General features: G+C 45.8%; 1 protein-coding gene across 1 annotated transcript in view; it reads right to left on the bottom strand.

Annotated features, from left to right (window-relative positions):
- Positions 1-17,660, bottom strand: part of USP9X (ubiquitin specific peptidase 9 X-linked) — a 316,211-nt gene that overhangs the window by 80,786 nt on the left and 217,765 nt on the right. Inside the window, 4 exon segments of the mRNA XM_040338099.1 lie at positions 4,108-4,249; positions 4,450-4,471; positions 4,474-4,622; positions 11,398-11,588. Coding sequence (XP_040194033.1) covers positions 4,108-4,249; positions 4,450-4,471; positions 4,474-4,622; positions 11,398-11,588 — 504 coding nt within the window.

The following is a 17,660-nucleotide window of genomic DNA, read 5'->3' on the forward strand; positions in this document are numbered from 1 at the left end:
ACGCGGGCAATCTGGGGCAATCAGGACTAATAGAATCCCTACAGCTTCCACTCTGTGCAGCAGGCGAGGAAGAAGCTTCCGAGGAGGGAAGGTGTAAAGTAGGCAACAGTGACCCCAAGGAGCCACCAACGCGCCTGACGCGTCCGCCCATGGGTCCTTAAACCTGGCCACGAACCGTGGCACCTACCGATGGAGACGGGACGCTAGAAGGTCCACGTCCGGAGTGCCCCACTTTCGGCACAGACCCCGAAACACCTGCGGGTGGAGAGACCACTCTCCTTGGCCCAGTGCAGTGCGATTTAGGTAGTCGGCTAGCCAATTCCATATTCCCGGAATGTACCCGGCCACTAGAGCCGGGACGGACCCTTTGGCCTACCGAAAGGATGTGCACGACCCCCGTCGCTGCAACAGAACTCTGTGTGCCTCCCTGATGATCAACCTACGCCACGGCCGTGGCGTCATCGGACAGGAATCTGACCTGTCGGCCCTGTGGATCCAGGGACCACCTGGCAAGGCAAAGCTTGATTGCTCGGAGCTCCAGAACGTTGATCATTAGGCAGGACTCCACCTGAGTCCAGTGCCCCTGGGCTAACTGGGTGCCCCAAGCGCCCCTCCCCAACCGGAGAGGCTGGCATCCGTCGTGACCACTGTCCAGTGGCCTGCAGAAAAAAAACGACTTTCCTGCCCGAAGCACCGGAAAACGCTAGCCACCACACCAGGGGAGACATGATCAGAGGACTCAATTGAATATGGCAATCCAGAGATGACGGAAGCTAGTCCCATTCGTGACAGCAATTCACTCCTTAGTACCCTGGCGTGGAATTGGACATACGGAACCGCCTCGAACGAGGCCACCAACGGACCCAGAACCTTCCTGCAGAAATGCAGAGATGACCGCTTCTGGGTTGGCAACTGCTGCACAGCAGATAGAGTCTGAAGTTTGTCCGTTAGGAGAAAAATACTCCCACCCCGGCGGAATCCAGGACTAGCCCAGGTAACACGTGATAGACATGGCTCCACCAATGCAGAGCTCGAAGAAGCTCGAAGGAGAATGTCGTCCAGACATCCCATGATAACAAACCCCCGCTGACACAGCCGGGCCAGTATCGGGACGAGCACCTTGGCGAATGGGAAGGACACCAATTAAAAATGGTCCCCCCCGACCGCAAAGCACAGAAACTCTGGTGCTTTGAGGATACGCGAACATGTAGGTACACGTTCATGACATCCAAGGATGCCAGAAAAAAATCCCCCTGATGGAGTGCCGCTATTACCAAGCGAATCGACACCACCTGAAAGTTTGCACCTTGACAAAACAAACGAGGAACTTGAGGCCCAGGATTGACCGGGCCCCATCCTCCTCGGGGACACAAACAGAATGGAGTAAGACCCCTGAGACCGTTCCAACGAGGGAACTGGCACAATCACTCCCCTGACCAGAAGATCCTGGACAGCCCCTGACAGAGCCAACCAGCGAACCGGAGGGAAAAAACCTGTTTGGCAGACAAGAGAGAAACTCAATCTTGTACCCCAAGGAAACCACTTCGCAACCCCAACGGTCGGAAAGGAGAGACCTCCACCGAGCCATGAACGTGCAAAGCCAGTCTCCCACCCGAGAGACGGGCAGGAGCAGACCTACAGGCGGAAGCAGGTACGTCCGCAGACTTGTTAGGCATGCGGTATCAGGTGCGCTGCTACCCCGCGGCGGGGATTTAAGCACCATGTAGACCTACCCCCACCGCACAGGGCGAGCGAAAAAACGCTCGGAGGTAGTCAAGGCGGGTCCTTGCACAGGGCGAGGTCCCTAGCCCTTCCCAGACTGTGGGAACAGCATGCGCTTACCACCCGTATCATCCACAATGATGCCATCCAGGGAAGTCCCAAAAGGACCGTTCACCCTTAAAGGCCATCACCAAGGCCTCCTTAGAGGACTAGTCCGCAGACCAGCTCTTCAGCCACACAAGGCGGCGCAGAACCCTGCATAGACGGAAGCCCCGGAACGTATCCATGGCCGCCTCGCAGAGAAACTTCTGACCCTGAACTAATCATTCAGCCAGGTCCCTAGAGGACTCGGAAGCGTCCCCTTCTTCCAGCTCCTGCAGCAGGAGCTTTGCCCTGTCAGTCGGGACCTGACCAGGGCCCGGCCAGAGCCGGCCTCACCGCCGAACCCACCACCGTGAATAGGGAGCGGGCCACGGCCTCCACTCTCCTATCAGCGGGATCCTGAAACGCAGGAGCCCCTTCCACAGGCAATGTGGCGGCCCTGCTCAGTCTGGACATAAAGGGGGCCACTGGCGGAGGAGACACACACTTTTTTTTTTTAAAGTCCCCCTCAAGGGGGTAACAAGCTGCAAAGTTTTTTGACAAACTTTTTGCGGTGCATCCCATTCCTTGCATAACATATTGTCCAAATAAGGAACACAAGGAAACACTTCAGCGGTGCGTGGCGGTCTGCGGAATCCAAAAGGTACCGACACGGTGGTGTCTCCGCCACAACCTCAATTTTTAGAGTCCCACGCACCGCAGAAACAAGAGCTCCAACAAATTCTAGCCAGCAACTGACACTGCAGCATAGACATCCTCACTATCCATGTGGGTCAAGCCCGCAGCCTCTGACATACCAGAACCAGATTCCATGTCAGAGACATCCCCAGAAGCAGGCTCAGGGAGGGGGCGCTTTTTAACCCCCCAACCGGGCACTAGCTGCTTCAAACCTGGCAAGAAACCCGGGACGGCCAACATAACAGATGTGGCTGGGTAAGGGGCGTTAAGGGTTAACTCAGGCCTAGTGGAGAGGGAGACCTGGCTCAGGTTCCATAGCCCCAGTGCTAAGTCACCCACCCTGCAAGGCAGGACAAAAAATCCCCACTGGTCACCTCCTTGCAGCTAATGAAGAGCACGGGGGCCCCTGGTACTCACCACCCCACCCAGCTGCAGAGAGAGCTGAAAACCTGAGGTGTGCTCTGATGTGCTGGCTGTGCTGTGTCTGTCACCTCAGGGAAGAATCACAGCGTTTCACAGCACTAAAACGGTCACAAGAGACCAAGAGATTTCCAAGATGGCCGCCGTCTGAGGTAAAAATCACCTCATACAACACAGCAGCACACCCCAGAGTAACAACACAGTCCCCCAACAACACACGGGCCCCGGTGGTAATAAAGAAAACCCAGGAGGCCCCCCTTTACAGCCACCACCCAGTCAGGGGAAGGAGGGAGAGGAAGGGGAGAGAGGAAAGCAGGGCGGACCCTCAGTCGACCTCCCCAGGGAAACATTCCAGCCAGACCACTTACCTGAGTAAGGGGCCACTACTTACCCGTCCTGCGACTACCTGGCTGGAGGTATCCCAGACAGAACCAACGTCCGTAAACGGCATGGCTGTCGGCCAGAGACACAGCCATAGAGACCGGTGTGAGCCCTAGAACCGAAGTTCCCCGGCCGCCCCTGGAGCAACGGGGCCTGTCGTGGACGTCCCAAAGCTTAGCTAAGGGCCGGCACACGCTCGATGGCCGAACATGGGGGGACTACAAGAGTCGAGGACCCAGCCTGTCACCCAGTCGGCTGTTGATAGAAGAATCGCAGGATTCAAAAATGCAGGAACAAAAAAATAAAAGCGAGAAAAATCGCCAGAAAAAAACTCCCGAGTACAGGAACTCCAGAGAGTGCCTGACTCTCCTGTCGTTAAAGTGCTGTTAAATTCTGCCTAAACTCTCCTGGTAGGAAGAAGCATAACCCTAATGTCAAAGAAGGCTGTGTCCGTCTATGAACGGAAGAGAAATAGCCAGTATCATTTTTAAAGCCTACATTTCATTTAGGAAGATTACTTCCTGTTAAGAAAGGTAAGGGTTCGAACCCCTGTCAGGTAATTTTTACAGACTTTCTGTCCAACTGACAACCTCTCCTCCCATTTCTTGTTCTGCCGTCAAAGGACAGAAAGTGTGATAAAATCTCAATGGGGTTACAAACCTTAGAGTTTTTATCATGTTTTCTATTAAGTCTATCCCAAAAAACATGGACCGTAGGAAGGTTTTAAAATCCATTAACAGCTTAGATCATATTTTATTCATTTATTTAACACATAGGTTTCTAAGAAAAAGGAGAACTTCTGACCTTTTTGTTGCATTTTTCACAGTGATAAGCATTTGCACCTTCCAGTAGGTCTCCTTTGACATACTGTTCCATTGAGTCAAGCAGGTTTTGGTGGTTCCTAATATCTACATTCAGGGTTGTAAAGGATTCTTCACATTCGTACCTTAAAAATACAAAAACATTGATTTTCGAGAACTGAGCAAACATTTACAGAGACAGGAAAAAAAAATGCAGTAAAATGAAAGTCTGTACTAATTACAAAAATTACCACTTGCCACCGTGGCTACTTTTCTATCCCTAGGCAGAATATACAAAGACAGGCATTACATTTGTGCAGATACCAGCCTAGTTAATACTACTTACCTATGGGGGCACCCTTGACAAATTTTTGATCAGCAAAGGATCCTCCTAAAACTTTACTTAACATGGTTGGATGACCTAATGCTTTTAATGCTTCATCTAAACTATCGACAAGGGAATTAAAAAATTCTAAAGCATCGTGTTGCTCCCTCAGGTTAACAGGTTCACCCCAAAGCCTAAGAAGAAAAGAGAAATAAAATAAAGTCAATTTTCTTTTTACATAAAACACCTCTTCTATAACATTTAACATTCACAACTAGTACATTGTATTTAAGAAGGTGGTAAACACATTGGGACAGTTGTATTTGCAAGGTTAGAAACAGCTAAAAAGTTTATTTTTTTTCCCTTTTAGATATGCTGTGTGGTCTTCTCAAAATTGACGGCAAAATTGGAAACATCCTTAAATTCTAATGAGTTAATTTGGTTGGAGCAGACTGATAGACTGCTGTTTACCTCAACCACATATACACAGAGAGCCACTAGAGGAGGTGTGCGCAAATTTGCATATGAAATAAGGAACAAGTATGTAAACTGTGAATGCCAAGTCACAATTTTCTGACTCCTTTTTGGAAAGTAGACAGTAAGATATTTAGTAAGATGGGCAAAGGACATTCTTTGAAGTTGTAATTTTTTGTAAATTTTGGGGAAAATTAAGACTTTTTTTTATACACTGTCACCAGTGCAGCACATCGTCATCATGTAACCATTGATCAGAAACACTGACTGGTGATCTTATGTATTTAACAAAAAATAAAAAAAAATTATAGTTCTCAACCACTTCCATACCAGGCCTAGTCTGGCACTCCTCTCCTACAAGCGAAAAAATTACTTAGAACCCCCTAACATTATACATGTTACTTTAGCAGACACCCTAGGGAATAAAATGGCGGTTGTTTTTTTTTAACAGTTTCATGAATTAAAAAACAAAAAACAGTAAAGTATTTTTTGTCACGCTTTAAAATTGCACACAGTCATGGAATGGCACCAAACTTCGGTACTTAAAAATCCCCATAGGTGACGCTTTATTTTTTTTTACGGGTTACCAGTTTAGAGTTACAGAGGAGGTCTAGTACTAGAATTGTTGTTTGCGCTCTAATGCACGCAGCAATACCTCACATGTGTGGTTTGAACAGCGTTTACATATGTGGGCGGGACTTGCATGTGTATTCGCTTCTGAGCGTGAGCTTCTGGCGACAGGGGAGTTTAAAAAAAAAACTTTTACACTTTCTCTTTTACATTTTTTTTTTTTGATCACTTTTATTCTATTACAAGGAATGTAAACATCCCTTCTAATAGGAATGGTGTGTGACAGGTTCTCTTTATGGAGAGATGTGGGGTCAATAAGACACCACATCTCCCCTCTAGGCTGAAAAGCATGAGACCAAAAAATAATTCACAATCTCATGCTTACCAGCCGCGATCGCGGCTCTGTTTACACTCATTGCCCCGATGTGAGATCATAATGCCGCGCCCGGGCCTCCGACGGTCATAGAGATGACTGGTGACCATGTGGTCACCAGAAATCTCTATGGTCACCATCCGGTGGCAGCCAAATTTTTTCTCTGGGTCCCTGATGGCACGGGAGAGCTCGGAGAAGCAACGGATGGTGGCGGGAGGGAAGTCCCGTCCCGTGTAAGAACAATTAAGTGGCAGAACTGCTGCTATGATTGTTCTTATGGTGCACAGAATCGCCGGCTAAAAACGAGGATATCTGAATGCCTGTAGCTGCAGGCATCATTCAGATATTCCCACTAAAAGTCAAAGACGACATATGAAGTTCTTGGGCTGGAAGTGGTTAAATCATTACTTCTTTTTTTACATACCATGACCAGAGCAATACACTGTTACCAAAACAACCCTTTTACTCTGGCAAGGTGAACAGGATTTATTTTTTATTTTTTAAATATAGCAGTTATAAGCAGGCATTTTTACTGAATTATACACAATGATCGACATCAATAAAAGCCATTCATTGTTTATAATTGTCACGTGATCTGCTGTGATTGGTCACAGTGATCACATGGTACTGACAGCAGGCCAGTACACTGAACAATCACCCCGCTGTGTTTACCGGATACAGCAGGTGACAGATCAAGCTGAAGCACAGTGTGCAGGGCCTGTGCAAGATGGGTTCTGGAAAGGACATCATATGACGTCCTCCCAGAACAATAGGGCTCCCACTTGGGCGTCATTTTACAATGGGCCGGGTAGAAAGTGGTTAAACAGCCACTAACAGCAATTCTACATTTTCTATTCCTTTAAGTTTGCGCTGAGCGTTAGAAACTAATAGCACCAATTTTTAACACCTCATATCCAATAGGGCTGAAACGATTAATCGATATTATCGATCATGAAAATCGTTGTCAACAATTTTCATTATCGATTAGTTGGTCCGCACCTTCCGCCCGTCTGTCCATTCAAAAAATCCTCCTGTCCCGTGATAACAGGTGCCGCCGTATTACACAGGACATGCAGCGCCAACGTGCCTCGTATGTGTACAAGGCGCTGCCGTATTACAAGGCACGTCCGCTCCTCTGACGTCAGCTCCCCACTGATCTCGGCCCCGCCTGCTGCTGCCTTGAGGGAACAGAGGCTAGAAGCAGCGGTGAGGAGAGCCGAGCTGCACTGTCTGTGAAAGGTAGAAAAACCTACCTGTCTAGTTTGCAGTTGCATACACTCACACAGTAACAGTACAATGAGTACATGCATTCCTATAACAATTCCCCATCCTCCGAACTCCCATCATTAGTGTTACGGGGGGTGGGTGGAATAGTAGTGCCCCATCATTAGTGTTACGGGGGGTGGGTGGAATAGTAGTGCCCCATCATTGGTGTTACGGGGGGTGGGTGGAATAGTAGTGCCCCATCATTGGTTTTCCTGGGGGGGGAGGGAATAGTGCCCCATCATTGGTTTTCCTGGGGGGAAGGAATAGTGCCCCATCATTGGTTTTCCTGGGGGGGGGGAGGAATAGTGCCCCATCATTGGTGTTCCCGGGAGGAATAGTGCCCCATCATTGGTGTTCCCGGGAGGAATAGTGCCCCATCATTGGTGTTCCCGGGAGGAATAGTGCCCCATCATTGGTGTTCCCGGGAGGAATAGTGCCCCATCATTGGTGTTCCCGGGAGGAATAGTGCCCCATCATTGGTGTTCCCGGGAGGAATAGTGCCCCATCATTGGTGTTCCCGGGAGGAATAGTGCCCCATCATTGGTGTTCCCGGGAGGAATAGTGCCCCATCATTGGTGTTCCCGGGAGGAATAGTGCCCCATCATTGGTGTTCCCGGGAGGAATAGTGCCCCATCATTGGTGTTCCCGGGAGGAATAGTGCCCCATCATTGGTGTTCCCGGGAGGAATAGTGCCCCATCATTGGTGTTCCCGGGAGGAATAGTGCCCCATCATTGGTGTTCCCGGGAGGAATAGTGCCCCATCATTGGTGTTCCCGGGAGGAATAGTGCCCCATCATTGGTGTTCCCGGGAGGAATAGTGCCCCATCATTGGTGTTCCCGGGAGGAATAGTGCCCCATCATTGGTGTTCCCGGGAGGAATAGTGCCCCATCATTGGTGTTCCCGGGAGGAATAGTGCCCCATCATTGGTGTTCCCGGGAGGAATAGTGCCCCATCATTGGTGTTCCCGGGAGGAATAGTACTGCTGCAAAGTTGTGTAATGTTAAACGTTTTTTAATCTGCTGTTTGAGTGCAACACTCAGTTTTTTCATTATTACTGTTAAATAAATGAAAAAAATCCACGTTAATGATTTTATCCGATTAATCGAAAAAATAATCGGCCGATTAACCGATTATGAAAATAATCGTTAGTTGCAGCCCTAATATCCAATTACAGAAGACGACAATTAAAAAGACACCATCATATAAGCCAATTTGGCCATTGCATTTCTACTGAATTATTATTATAGATTTTTTTATAGCATTGACAATTTTCACAGCACTTTACATACATCAGTCATTAGGGCCAATTTACACAGGATCCAATTAACCTAACAAAAGGTCTATGGAATGTGGGAGGAAACCAGAGCACCCTAAGGAATCCCACAAAAGCACAGGGAAACATGCAAACTGCATGCAGGTAGTTGTCCTGGCTGGAATTTAAACTGTGGTCCCTTGTGCGGCTGCGCAATTATACGGCTTTATATATAATACAGTAAAACCTTGGTTTGCAAGCATAATTCGTTCCAGAAACATGCTTGTAATCCAAAGCACTTGTATATCAAACCTTTTTTTTTTACAGGGTATAAGAGAAGAGAGGCACCTCTAAGTGAAGCAATAAGTTACTAAATGTTGAACCTTCATTAAATGAAATCATATTGCTACACTTAGAGGCTCCTCTCTTCTTTTTTATACTCAGTTGTGACAGGACGCTACTCTTATAGTAAGACATCGCTTAGGCAAGGCAAAATGTTTTGTTTGTCTTGCAAAACGCTCTCAAACCAAGGTTTTACTGTATAAGACCAGTTTTTGTAAACGAGCAGGCCAGGTATTCCCCAAAACACTGCAAACTGCTCCATAATGCCTGAAACAACCAAATAATCCAGACTTTTACCCATTCTGGCCTAGACAGAGTTTATTTGGTTATGTTACCATGCAAAAATATGATTTTTGCATTCACACTAAAACACATTTTCCCCATCTATTAAGGGACACCGCTGGAGTGAAAGAAACCTAGAGAAAACAAAAAAACTTCAAAATGGCTAGACCAACAGGAAAAACAAAAAGGGAGAAGGGGGGAAATGGGAGGTATCAAGGCTGGAGAAATTTGATGCAGTATACTATTCCAGCTGAGAAGACTGGTTTGCACTCTTCGGGGGCCCTGGCAGACCTCTTCTTACGGAAGCGGGAGGAAATCTACCCCTAGGTAGGCAAATTCACTCCTGTAAGCGTTATGGGAAAAAAGTACCTCCAACTGATGCTTTATCACCAAGGCTTGTTTCCACAACAATCCCTAATTTTCCAAATCCAGTTGTCATTGGGACAGAAAGTGAGGTGAAATCTTCTGAACAGGGGCGCAGACAGCAAAAAAAATGTTACAAGGGTGTTGGCCCTTCCCTATGCTATCCAAAAAGCTTAAAAAAGTTTTTTTGACTGGAGCTACACTTAAAGCGGAGTTCCAACCACAATTAGCATTTTTTAAATGTATGTCCTTTCATCCTGCGTTTTTATAATATAAATCTGGTCACTTACTATTTTACAATCCGCCGCCGATCCGCATAGATATTCAAAAAAGATAGTTTATAAAACTATGTCCACACCGTTGTCATTTTGCTTGTGGGCATTGTGAAGCCTACAAGCACTTACTTCCTGTAAGTCTTGGATGGGGAGTGATAATTGGACAGCGCACTGCATCCTGGGAAATGATGACACACATATGCCAGGAGCATTAGAGGGAGATGATGTCAGAATCCTATGTGCTTTTAAAGGCAGATTTTGTGGGACCGCATAGCAACAGGCATTTCCAGATGAGGTCTAATGAGCACAATAATGAAAAAAAAAGTTTGGGATGGAAACTCCACTTTAAATGAACCTAGTTACAGATTCAACTTAAAAACAAATCTACAGACCCCATCTTGTTTGCAACAATGGGGATCGTCTATGTTTTTGCACTTCATGCAGATTTAATTTTTATATAGGGTTTTTAGGATATTTCTAATCCTTTTAGATCAAACCAAAAAAAAAGGATAAATAAAAAAGGTAAAAACCTTGGTGGATGCATCCATCTATTAAATTCCTGGGTGCAATACTGTACCAGGAGTGAGTGGTGGAGTCACAAATTTGGACAGGGAGCTACATTTGCTTCTGTCCAAAACTCAGCAAGAAATCCCCAAATGATTGGCTTGAACTGAAACTGGAGTCCTGTACCAAATTGAATACAGATGGGGGAGTCATTGCTAACTGCAACACGGTCACAGAGATCACCAGTATACTTTTAGAACTGGGAAAAACTGCATTCATTGGCTAACTGAACACACGTCCGTTTATTCCCATATCCATAATAAATTTTCGAGTAGCTGTTGATGGAAGAAATATTTTTTAGAGATTTAAATGGAAACAAGAGCAGAGGGAAAAAAAAAAAAACTATTCTACCAAGGACACTAAAAGAAAATATGGTGTGAGGTGAGAGGGGTTATAGCCTCAAGGAAGGTGGCCTTCAGTTTTGTGTACCTACTCTTCATTTCTCCTGTAGGCAGACTAATTCTAGGGTTGCTTATCATCATCATCAAGCTGTGTCCCTCAATAGATGGTAGGGAAATTAAAGCGGTGGTTCCGCAGTTTCTCGATTTTTAGTAATGTTTAGTAATAGAGATAGTAGTGTAGCACTCACTTGCTAGCATCCGTTCTGCTTCCGTTATAAATCTGAACTTTTAAAAATTAATCCTGGGGGTTTTCCATTTTGCTTGTGGGCAGTGTGAAGCCCACAAGCAAATACTTCCTGGAAGCCGTAACGCGATGCTCCAATCATGCACCGCAGGATCTCGCGCATGCGCTGTGTTGACGGCGAGCAGCGTGAGGCTCGCAGTCAACACTTCATTTCCATGACAACGGGTGACGTCAGTTCACATACACGCCCCGTTGTCATGAATTTTTATGCTGCAATCTAAAAGACTGCCTATTTCTGCTACAGACGCTTGCAGAGTCACGTGATAATACAGTAAACATCGTCTCCTGGGAATCTCAACACATCACTGCCAGGAGACATTGCGCACAGCACCCACAACCCACTGGGCCGTTGGGGAAAACGAAGGACACGCCCACTCCCACAGGGAACGATACCCGGAAGCTACATTAAATGCATCAGAATCAAGGTAAACATTCACCTCTGGAAAAAAAAAAAAAAACATTGATTATACATCTATTAAGGTTGCTGTTGTTACTAATATGAAGTCCAGATTTAGGGTGAACCTCCGCTTTAAAGAATACATTTTTACTGGATGCAACTTACCTGAACTGTTTCCAAAATCCTCTAGGAACATAATACTGCAATCTGGATGCAGCCAAATGCCCAAAGATGACCTGTAGATGCCTAAGTACACCAATATTGTATTCTTTCCTGTCCTCGGTTTTATTAAGTGAAGGTTTATCTTCATATTGGTGAGGATAACCAAAAACATCATCCCGCGGGTCTACGTTGCTCTGTAAGATAAAATAAACGATCAGATTACCACCAGCAAACAATCTATTGGAACACAATACCAACAGCAGCTAAAGATAAGCATTTCACTACAAGTATGGCATGTCACAACATTGTCTATTTTCAGTTCTATCCTAGGCATGCAAAAATTAAAGTGAAACGGTATTGTCTCCCAATTATTTTAAAGGATAAGTCATAGATGGTATTCCTAATGGGTTCACCATTTTGTTAACCAAAATCAAATAAATGTTTTATTTTACTTTTTTTTTTTAATAGAAGGCATCATGTACACAGGACGTTTTTACAACCTCTCCTGAGCGATTTAACTTGACGGATAGTAACCACCGTTTAAAAGGTCCATTTTGCCGCGTTTGCATTTAGAAGCATTTCTAAAGAAAAACGCCTGTAAACGAAACGTGGCTAAACGAGAGTTACCGCACTTGGCTCTTGAAATGCCTCATAACTCATCTTCTGGACCCTTTTTTTTTGCATTCCAAAAAAAAGCCTCTTAATTCACCTGCCTAGAAACGACTGTAAAACGACCCTGTGAACATGGACAACCAAGATAACAGAGGAGAGCTCAGGGCAAGGATGGCAGCAGGGAGATTGCGTCACCAATAGTGGACGCGTTTGAGGAAACACGTCCACTATTGGTGATGCCATTTCCCTGCTGCCATCCCATCCCCGAGTTCCAAGCCTCGTTCTGACTACCGAGTTCTCCACAGCAGCCGGCATCTATCTACATGGAGTGATACAGTCTCAGACAGCGCCAGACAATACGGACGAAGGGAGCAGTCTGCAGGAGCGGCCAACCCGATTTGCTCTTAATACTACTTCTAAATGTGATTGCATAAATTGTATGCCTATTTAAGTGTTTGCTCAAACGTCTACTCTTAGAGGTGCCTCTCTCCTCGTTATTTTTGCAGTTTTGGAACCTGGTTTCTGTTCTACTATGACGGCAGCCCTAAGAGCCCCTGGACATTGTCCCTTTGCTTTCCACATTTATTAACCATTTCTACATGGACCCCTAGAGACTATTTATTTTATGACAAAGTGCTGTTAATTGGGAGCTATATATGAGCCTTAAGCTTTTGCACATATACCTGTATTTTTTTTTCTTTGTAGTAGGTAGACTATTGTTGGCCAGTTGCCTCGAAAAGGCAAAGGGGGGGGGGGGGGGGGGGGGGAGAGGGGTGTTTTGCCAGTGGAGTGCTATAGCTTTCCTGGCATAGAAAAGTAGGCCGACTAAGGTGTGCCCTGCAACTGTGGGCATTAGTTGCTAAATTAAGCCCAAAATACAGATAGTCATGGAGGGTTGTAACAATATGGAAGCAACAAGGTGTATGAGCACCAATACTACTGCCCAGAATCCGACAATGACCGGGCAGGTCCAAGAAATGTGAGTAAAATCTCCAGGGGTCCTCCCACAGCATCAGCATTAGAGAGCTGGAGTTCGTTTTATGTAACCTGTATAGATTGAAATATGCACGATGGACCATTTTCAACTGGATCAAACAATCTCTTGGGGAAGAAGAGGGAAATCCCATACGTCATCCCAGTCATCATGGTCGAGGTCTGGTATGTCCTGTAGCCACCTAGCTCTGAGGCCCTCTAAAACAGATAGGGATGTCATAAAAAGATGAGTATAAATCAGTAGGTGGGTTTTTCTGTGCATTCTGATCTGAAAAAATCTTATGAGCTTGTATAACCTGAGGGGCAGAATGAGAGAACTGGCTGCTGAAGGCATAAGAGAACTGAAGATAATGAAAAAAGTAGGAAGTTGGGACATTAAAATCAGAAAACAATAGGGATAGGGGAGCCAGGGATTAACTGGCGACTACCTGGAATACAGTCTTGATATTAAATTTAGCCCAAGCATGAGGTTCTGGCAATTTCTAGATTTGGTGTAAAGTGGGGTTTAACCATAGGAGAGCATTAGGAGAAACTGCCAGTTTGGGATAGTGCTCACATTTACGTTGCGCCCCCGCCAGGTGCGAAGCGTTGTGAGCATAGAAGTCGTCAGTGGGTATGGGGCATGTGGACCTTGAAATAGAAATTCCAATGCTTTAAGAGAGTTTACTACCGCAGCTTCAACTAAAGTAGTGAGATTAGTAGGGTCTTGGTTCAGTTACCAGGCATCCGTGACCAGCTGGGTAGCCAGGAAATGTTAATAAAAATCAGGGAATGCCAGGCCCCCCTTGAGAGGCAGGGCGTATTAACGTGGACCACCTGTACCTGGGGCTTTGGGGTCCCCACAGAAAGGAGAAGAGATGATTTAAACGGGTAAAAAAGGATTAAGGGATCCATTGAGAGGAATGGCGAAATAAATAAAGTACATTTTGGTAATATTTTCATTTTAAGCAGGTTAATACGCCCATAAAAGGGACAAGAGTAGAGACTCCCACGGCGTCAGCTTTAGCCAGACCCCTTTGTAGACCCGGAGATATATTCATAGATATAAAATCAGAAGCTTGTCTGGAGAGATTGTCTGAAGATCACCACCCCCAGATACCTTAAGCTCTCGACCCACTGCAGTGGATTATCTGGGGGATTTGTGGTGTGAGCTGTGGAATCAATGGGCAACAGCTGGGACTTAGGACTAGTTAACTGAGGCATGTGACAGAAGAAATAGTTGAGGACCTAGAGGGAGGGGCCAGCGTAATTTAGAAATAGGTGGTCATCTGCGTATAGGTCCACCCTCTCCTCTAGTCAGAGGAGCAGATGTGGGGTTCTTTAATACTTGTAACCATTTGATGAAGACCAGGGGGAACCCCATTCTACATAGAATATCCCAAAGAAAGGGCCACTTAACGGTATCAAAGGCCTTTTCAATGTCTAGTGAGGCCACCACCCTGGAGCCCACGTTAAGGTTGGGCCAGTCGTGATGCAAGGTGATCCCATGGGTCTTGTAAAATTCAATGGGGTGGCTGCCTGGGCCAGGGGATTTCCCAAGGGGCCAGGACCTCGAACGAGGTAACCGGTCTCACCAAAGCCTCTCGTTCTGGATCCGAGAGCCAACCAAGTGTCAGTAGATCCAGCCAGGCCGCCAGGTCCTGAGGCTGAAAAACCATAAGGCAATGCAGAGGTATAGAGAGAGCTTTAGAATTGTCAAAAAGTATCCAATATAGCTGGCAGAGAGGAGACTGACTTCTGAGGGAGTCACTATGTTATATATCAAGGTCAGGGGCTGGTCATGTTGTGCAAACTTTGCCAAGACACCCACTGCTGTGACACCCGGTTCTCCACCTCCGAGACCTGGGATTGTTACTTGTTCAGGCCCTGACGGATTAAGCCGCCGTCTGTCACCACAATCTATCTTGGCAGTCAGGGACTCTTTACATTCCATGATCGCCGCCAGGATTACAGCACCGAAGGGAAAAGCTGCAGCCACAGGTTCCTCAGTGGTCTGTGTGCTGCACAAGATCTTGCAGCCAAGTTGGCCACCGGTGGAGAGAGGCGGAGAGTGCCCGAGCAGAGCTGTGTAGCACGGGTCTTAGATGGACCCATCCGAATGGAGCTGAACAGCGGGTGAGGGTTGCCAGGGGTGGTCTCTGAAGCGGAAAACGAGGGCTGGAAATTGGGTGATAGGATCCGAGTTCCGGTGATACACGTCCGCTCGGTTTCATTCTTGCCACGCCCCCCTGTGGGGTTTATTTAGGGAGTGAGAGCCTCTCCCTTTCAATTTTATGACCGGCATATTGGGAGTTTAGGATACGAGGTGCGAGGAGATACCAGAAATAAATACATTCTGGCTGTTCCTTGGTTTCCATAAATCATTTCTAGCGATGTTCTGTTCTCCCCCTCCCAGTCCCCTGATGCTTCCCCACAGCCCGGTGACATTGTAGCACTGGAGGACGTCGTTCAGTCACTCAATCTAAATATGTAGCTCATCTGCTGTATTATAACTACTATACATTATTCTTGTTTAAAATGAAACCGTGGCCACAGCAAATATCAAATGGTACCTAACTGCAGTACTGCTCACATATTTCAATGTAGCAACATTTGCTTTCTGCCTTGGCACTGGTCTTCAGGTTCACCCCTATGGCCATAAGCATTTTCTCCTGACCCTTGTATGCAGGTTAACCAGAGTAGTAGGCTGGGATTTATCACCCATCATTTAGGGGCACTTACAAACGCAGTAATGATTTATGGTTTCCACACCATTAACACTGTACCTTTTCATCTTTAAAATTGTTGAACAGTCACATCTGTGCGCCTTACCAGTGTCCCTCAAAGTTTGTCTGGGAGATTAGTCTGGGAGATTTGCATAATCTGTATGTCGCAGGCAGGATGAAAAAACCTGCTCTGTGTAAGATTATTACCTCCACTCTCTGTTACCTGCTGGCAGGGTCTGCAATTTCACTGAATGTCCCCTCAGCAAACTGGGTGCTGAGGAGCCACTCGTTTGCACTCCCAAGTCTTGAGACACACAGCACAGCCATGCCCCCCACTCTCACAGGATTTGACTGACGGCAGCAGGAGCCAATGACTTCCCCTGCTCTCTGTGTGAAGAGGAAGAGAACAAGAGATGAGCTGCAGCCAGGCACAGCGCTGTACCAGGAAAGAGTTTGAGGTGCGTGTTAAGAGATGGTGGGGGGCGTACACAAGTATAACTAAAAATAAATATTAATATAAGTGTTTTTGTTCCCTCAAAAAAATGCATTTTAAAGCTTGATGGCAAAATACAGCGCGATAGAAAATATTCAGAAAACGATTTAGACTTTAACTGGTTAAGCTTTCTGCATTTACACACAGAAGTTTGATCCAAGAAGGAAGTTAGTTGCAATGTTTCATGTTGCAAACTTGGCAGATTGCCCTTATTTTTTCTTTATTGTCGTCTAATTTGTGTTATGTTTATGTTTTTGTTTAGGTCTCTCCAGTAATGGGCATTATTTATTTTTTACCCCTGCTTTACATCCAGCAATAATTGGCTTCTCTACAATTGATGCCAGCCGCCTTACTCCACCCCTCTCCACGTTCCCAAAGGATAACATATGACGCGATTGCGTCGTCAGGGTCCCGCCCGTCCCCTGTATCAACCTATTGTGTGTGTCATCACACCACGCCCCCTACTTAACTCCTCCTTTGATCCTCCCTATTTAAACACCGCCGCCCTCCTGCAATGTCTGACATGCAGATGGCGGTGGTGATCTTTATGCCAACATCATAGACATGCAAGTCAGCTCCTTTTGATTAATGGATGTCTCCTTGCCTTACCATTCATGTGCACACCTAGTCATACAATCTTCATTAATTTTCAGACCTCGTTATTTGTGCTCTCTCCTGACCCCTCTGGCCAATCTACAAAATTGACCCTCTACTTATAGGTATGTGCTTTGGCTATTTTTGGTATGATACCATATTGCTATACGTTTTTTTTCTTTATATATGTTGAAATTATGTACTTTTTATAGACTTATGTGGATACTGTCCTTCTATCCCAGGGGCAGCAAACTTTCACATTTTGGCAGCTTTGGCTTTCTGAGATATAAGATACCAGTCACTCATTCCTGCATTTTACCATCTTGAGGAATTTCTGTGCCATGTTTGGGATGTCCTTTAGTGACCTGCAAAGTTGAAAACGCCGTGACCGGTATGATGCTGTCAATTGCACTCTAATATGCACGCTGCCATTTATCTTTGTACTTTAAGTCATTACCCACAATATGTTTGTTTTTTTCTTTGTAAATTTATTAGATATATTCCGGCTCCACACAGACTTCGGTCCCTGAAGAAGGGAATACCCGAAATGCGTAAGGCCCTGTACTTACTCTGTGGATCAGTTTCAACTTTTTTACCTATGTTATATGTTTTTAAACTTATTATGTCGTGTAATACCCTTTTTCTATTTCGATAAATAAAATTATTTTGTATCTATGATTTCTACTTTAATTACTGTTGCCTTTAAAGCCCCACACCGGGGGACTCCTCGCTTTTCCTTATTTTTTCTTTACACACACAGAAGTTAATCCCTTTGATCTAAGAAGGAAGCATTAGTTATGTTTCCCGTTAAAAACTTGGCAGACATCCCGGATATTTTATTTTGAAACTCTGCATTGGAGATCGTCAGG

The sequence above is a fragment of the Rana temporaria genome, chromosome 2 (genome assembly GCF_905171775.1).
Source record: "Rana temporaria chromosome 2, aRanTem1.1, whole genome shotgun sequence".
NCBI classification, from domain to species: domain Eukaryota; kingdom Metazoa; phylum Chordata; class Amphibia; order Anura; family Ranidae; genus Rana; species Rana temporaria.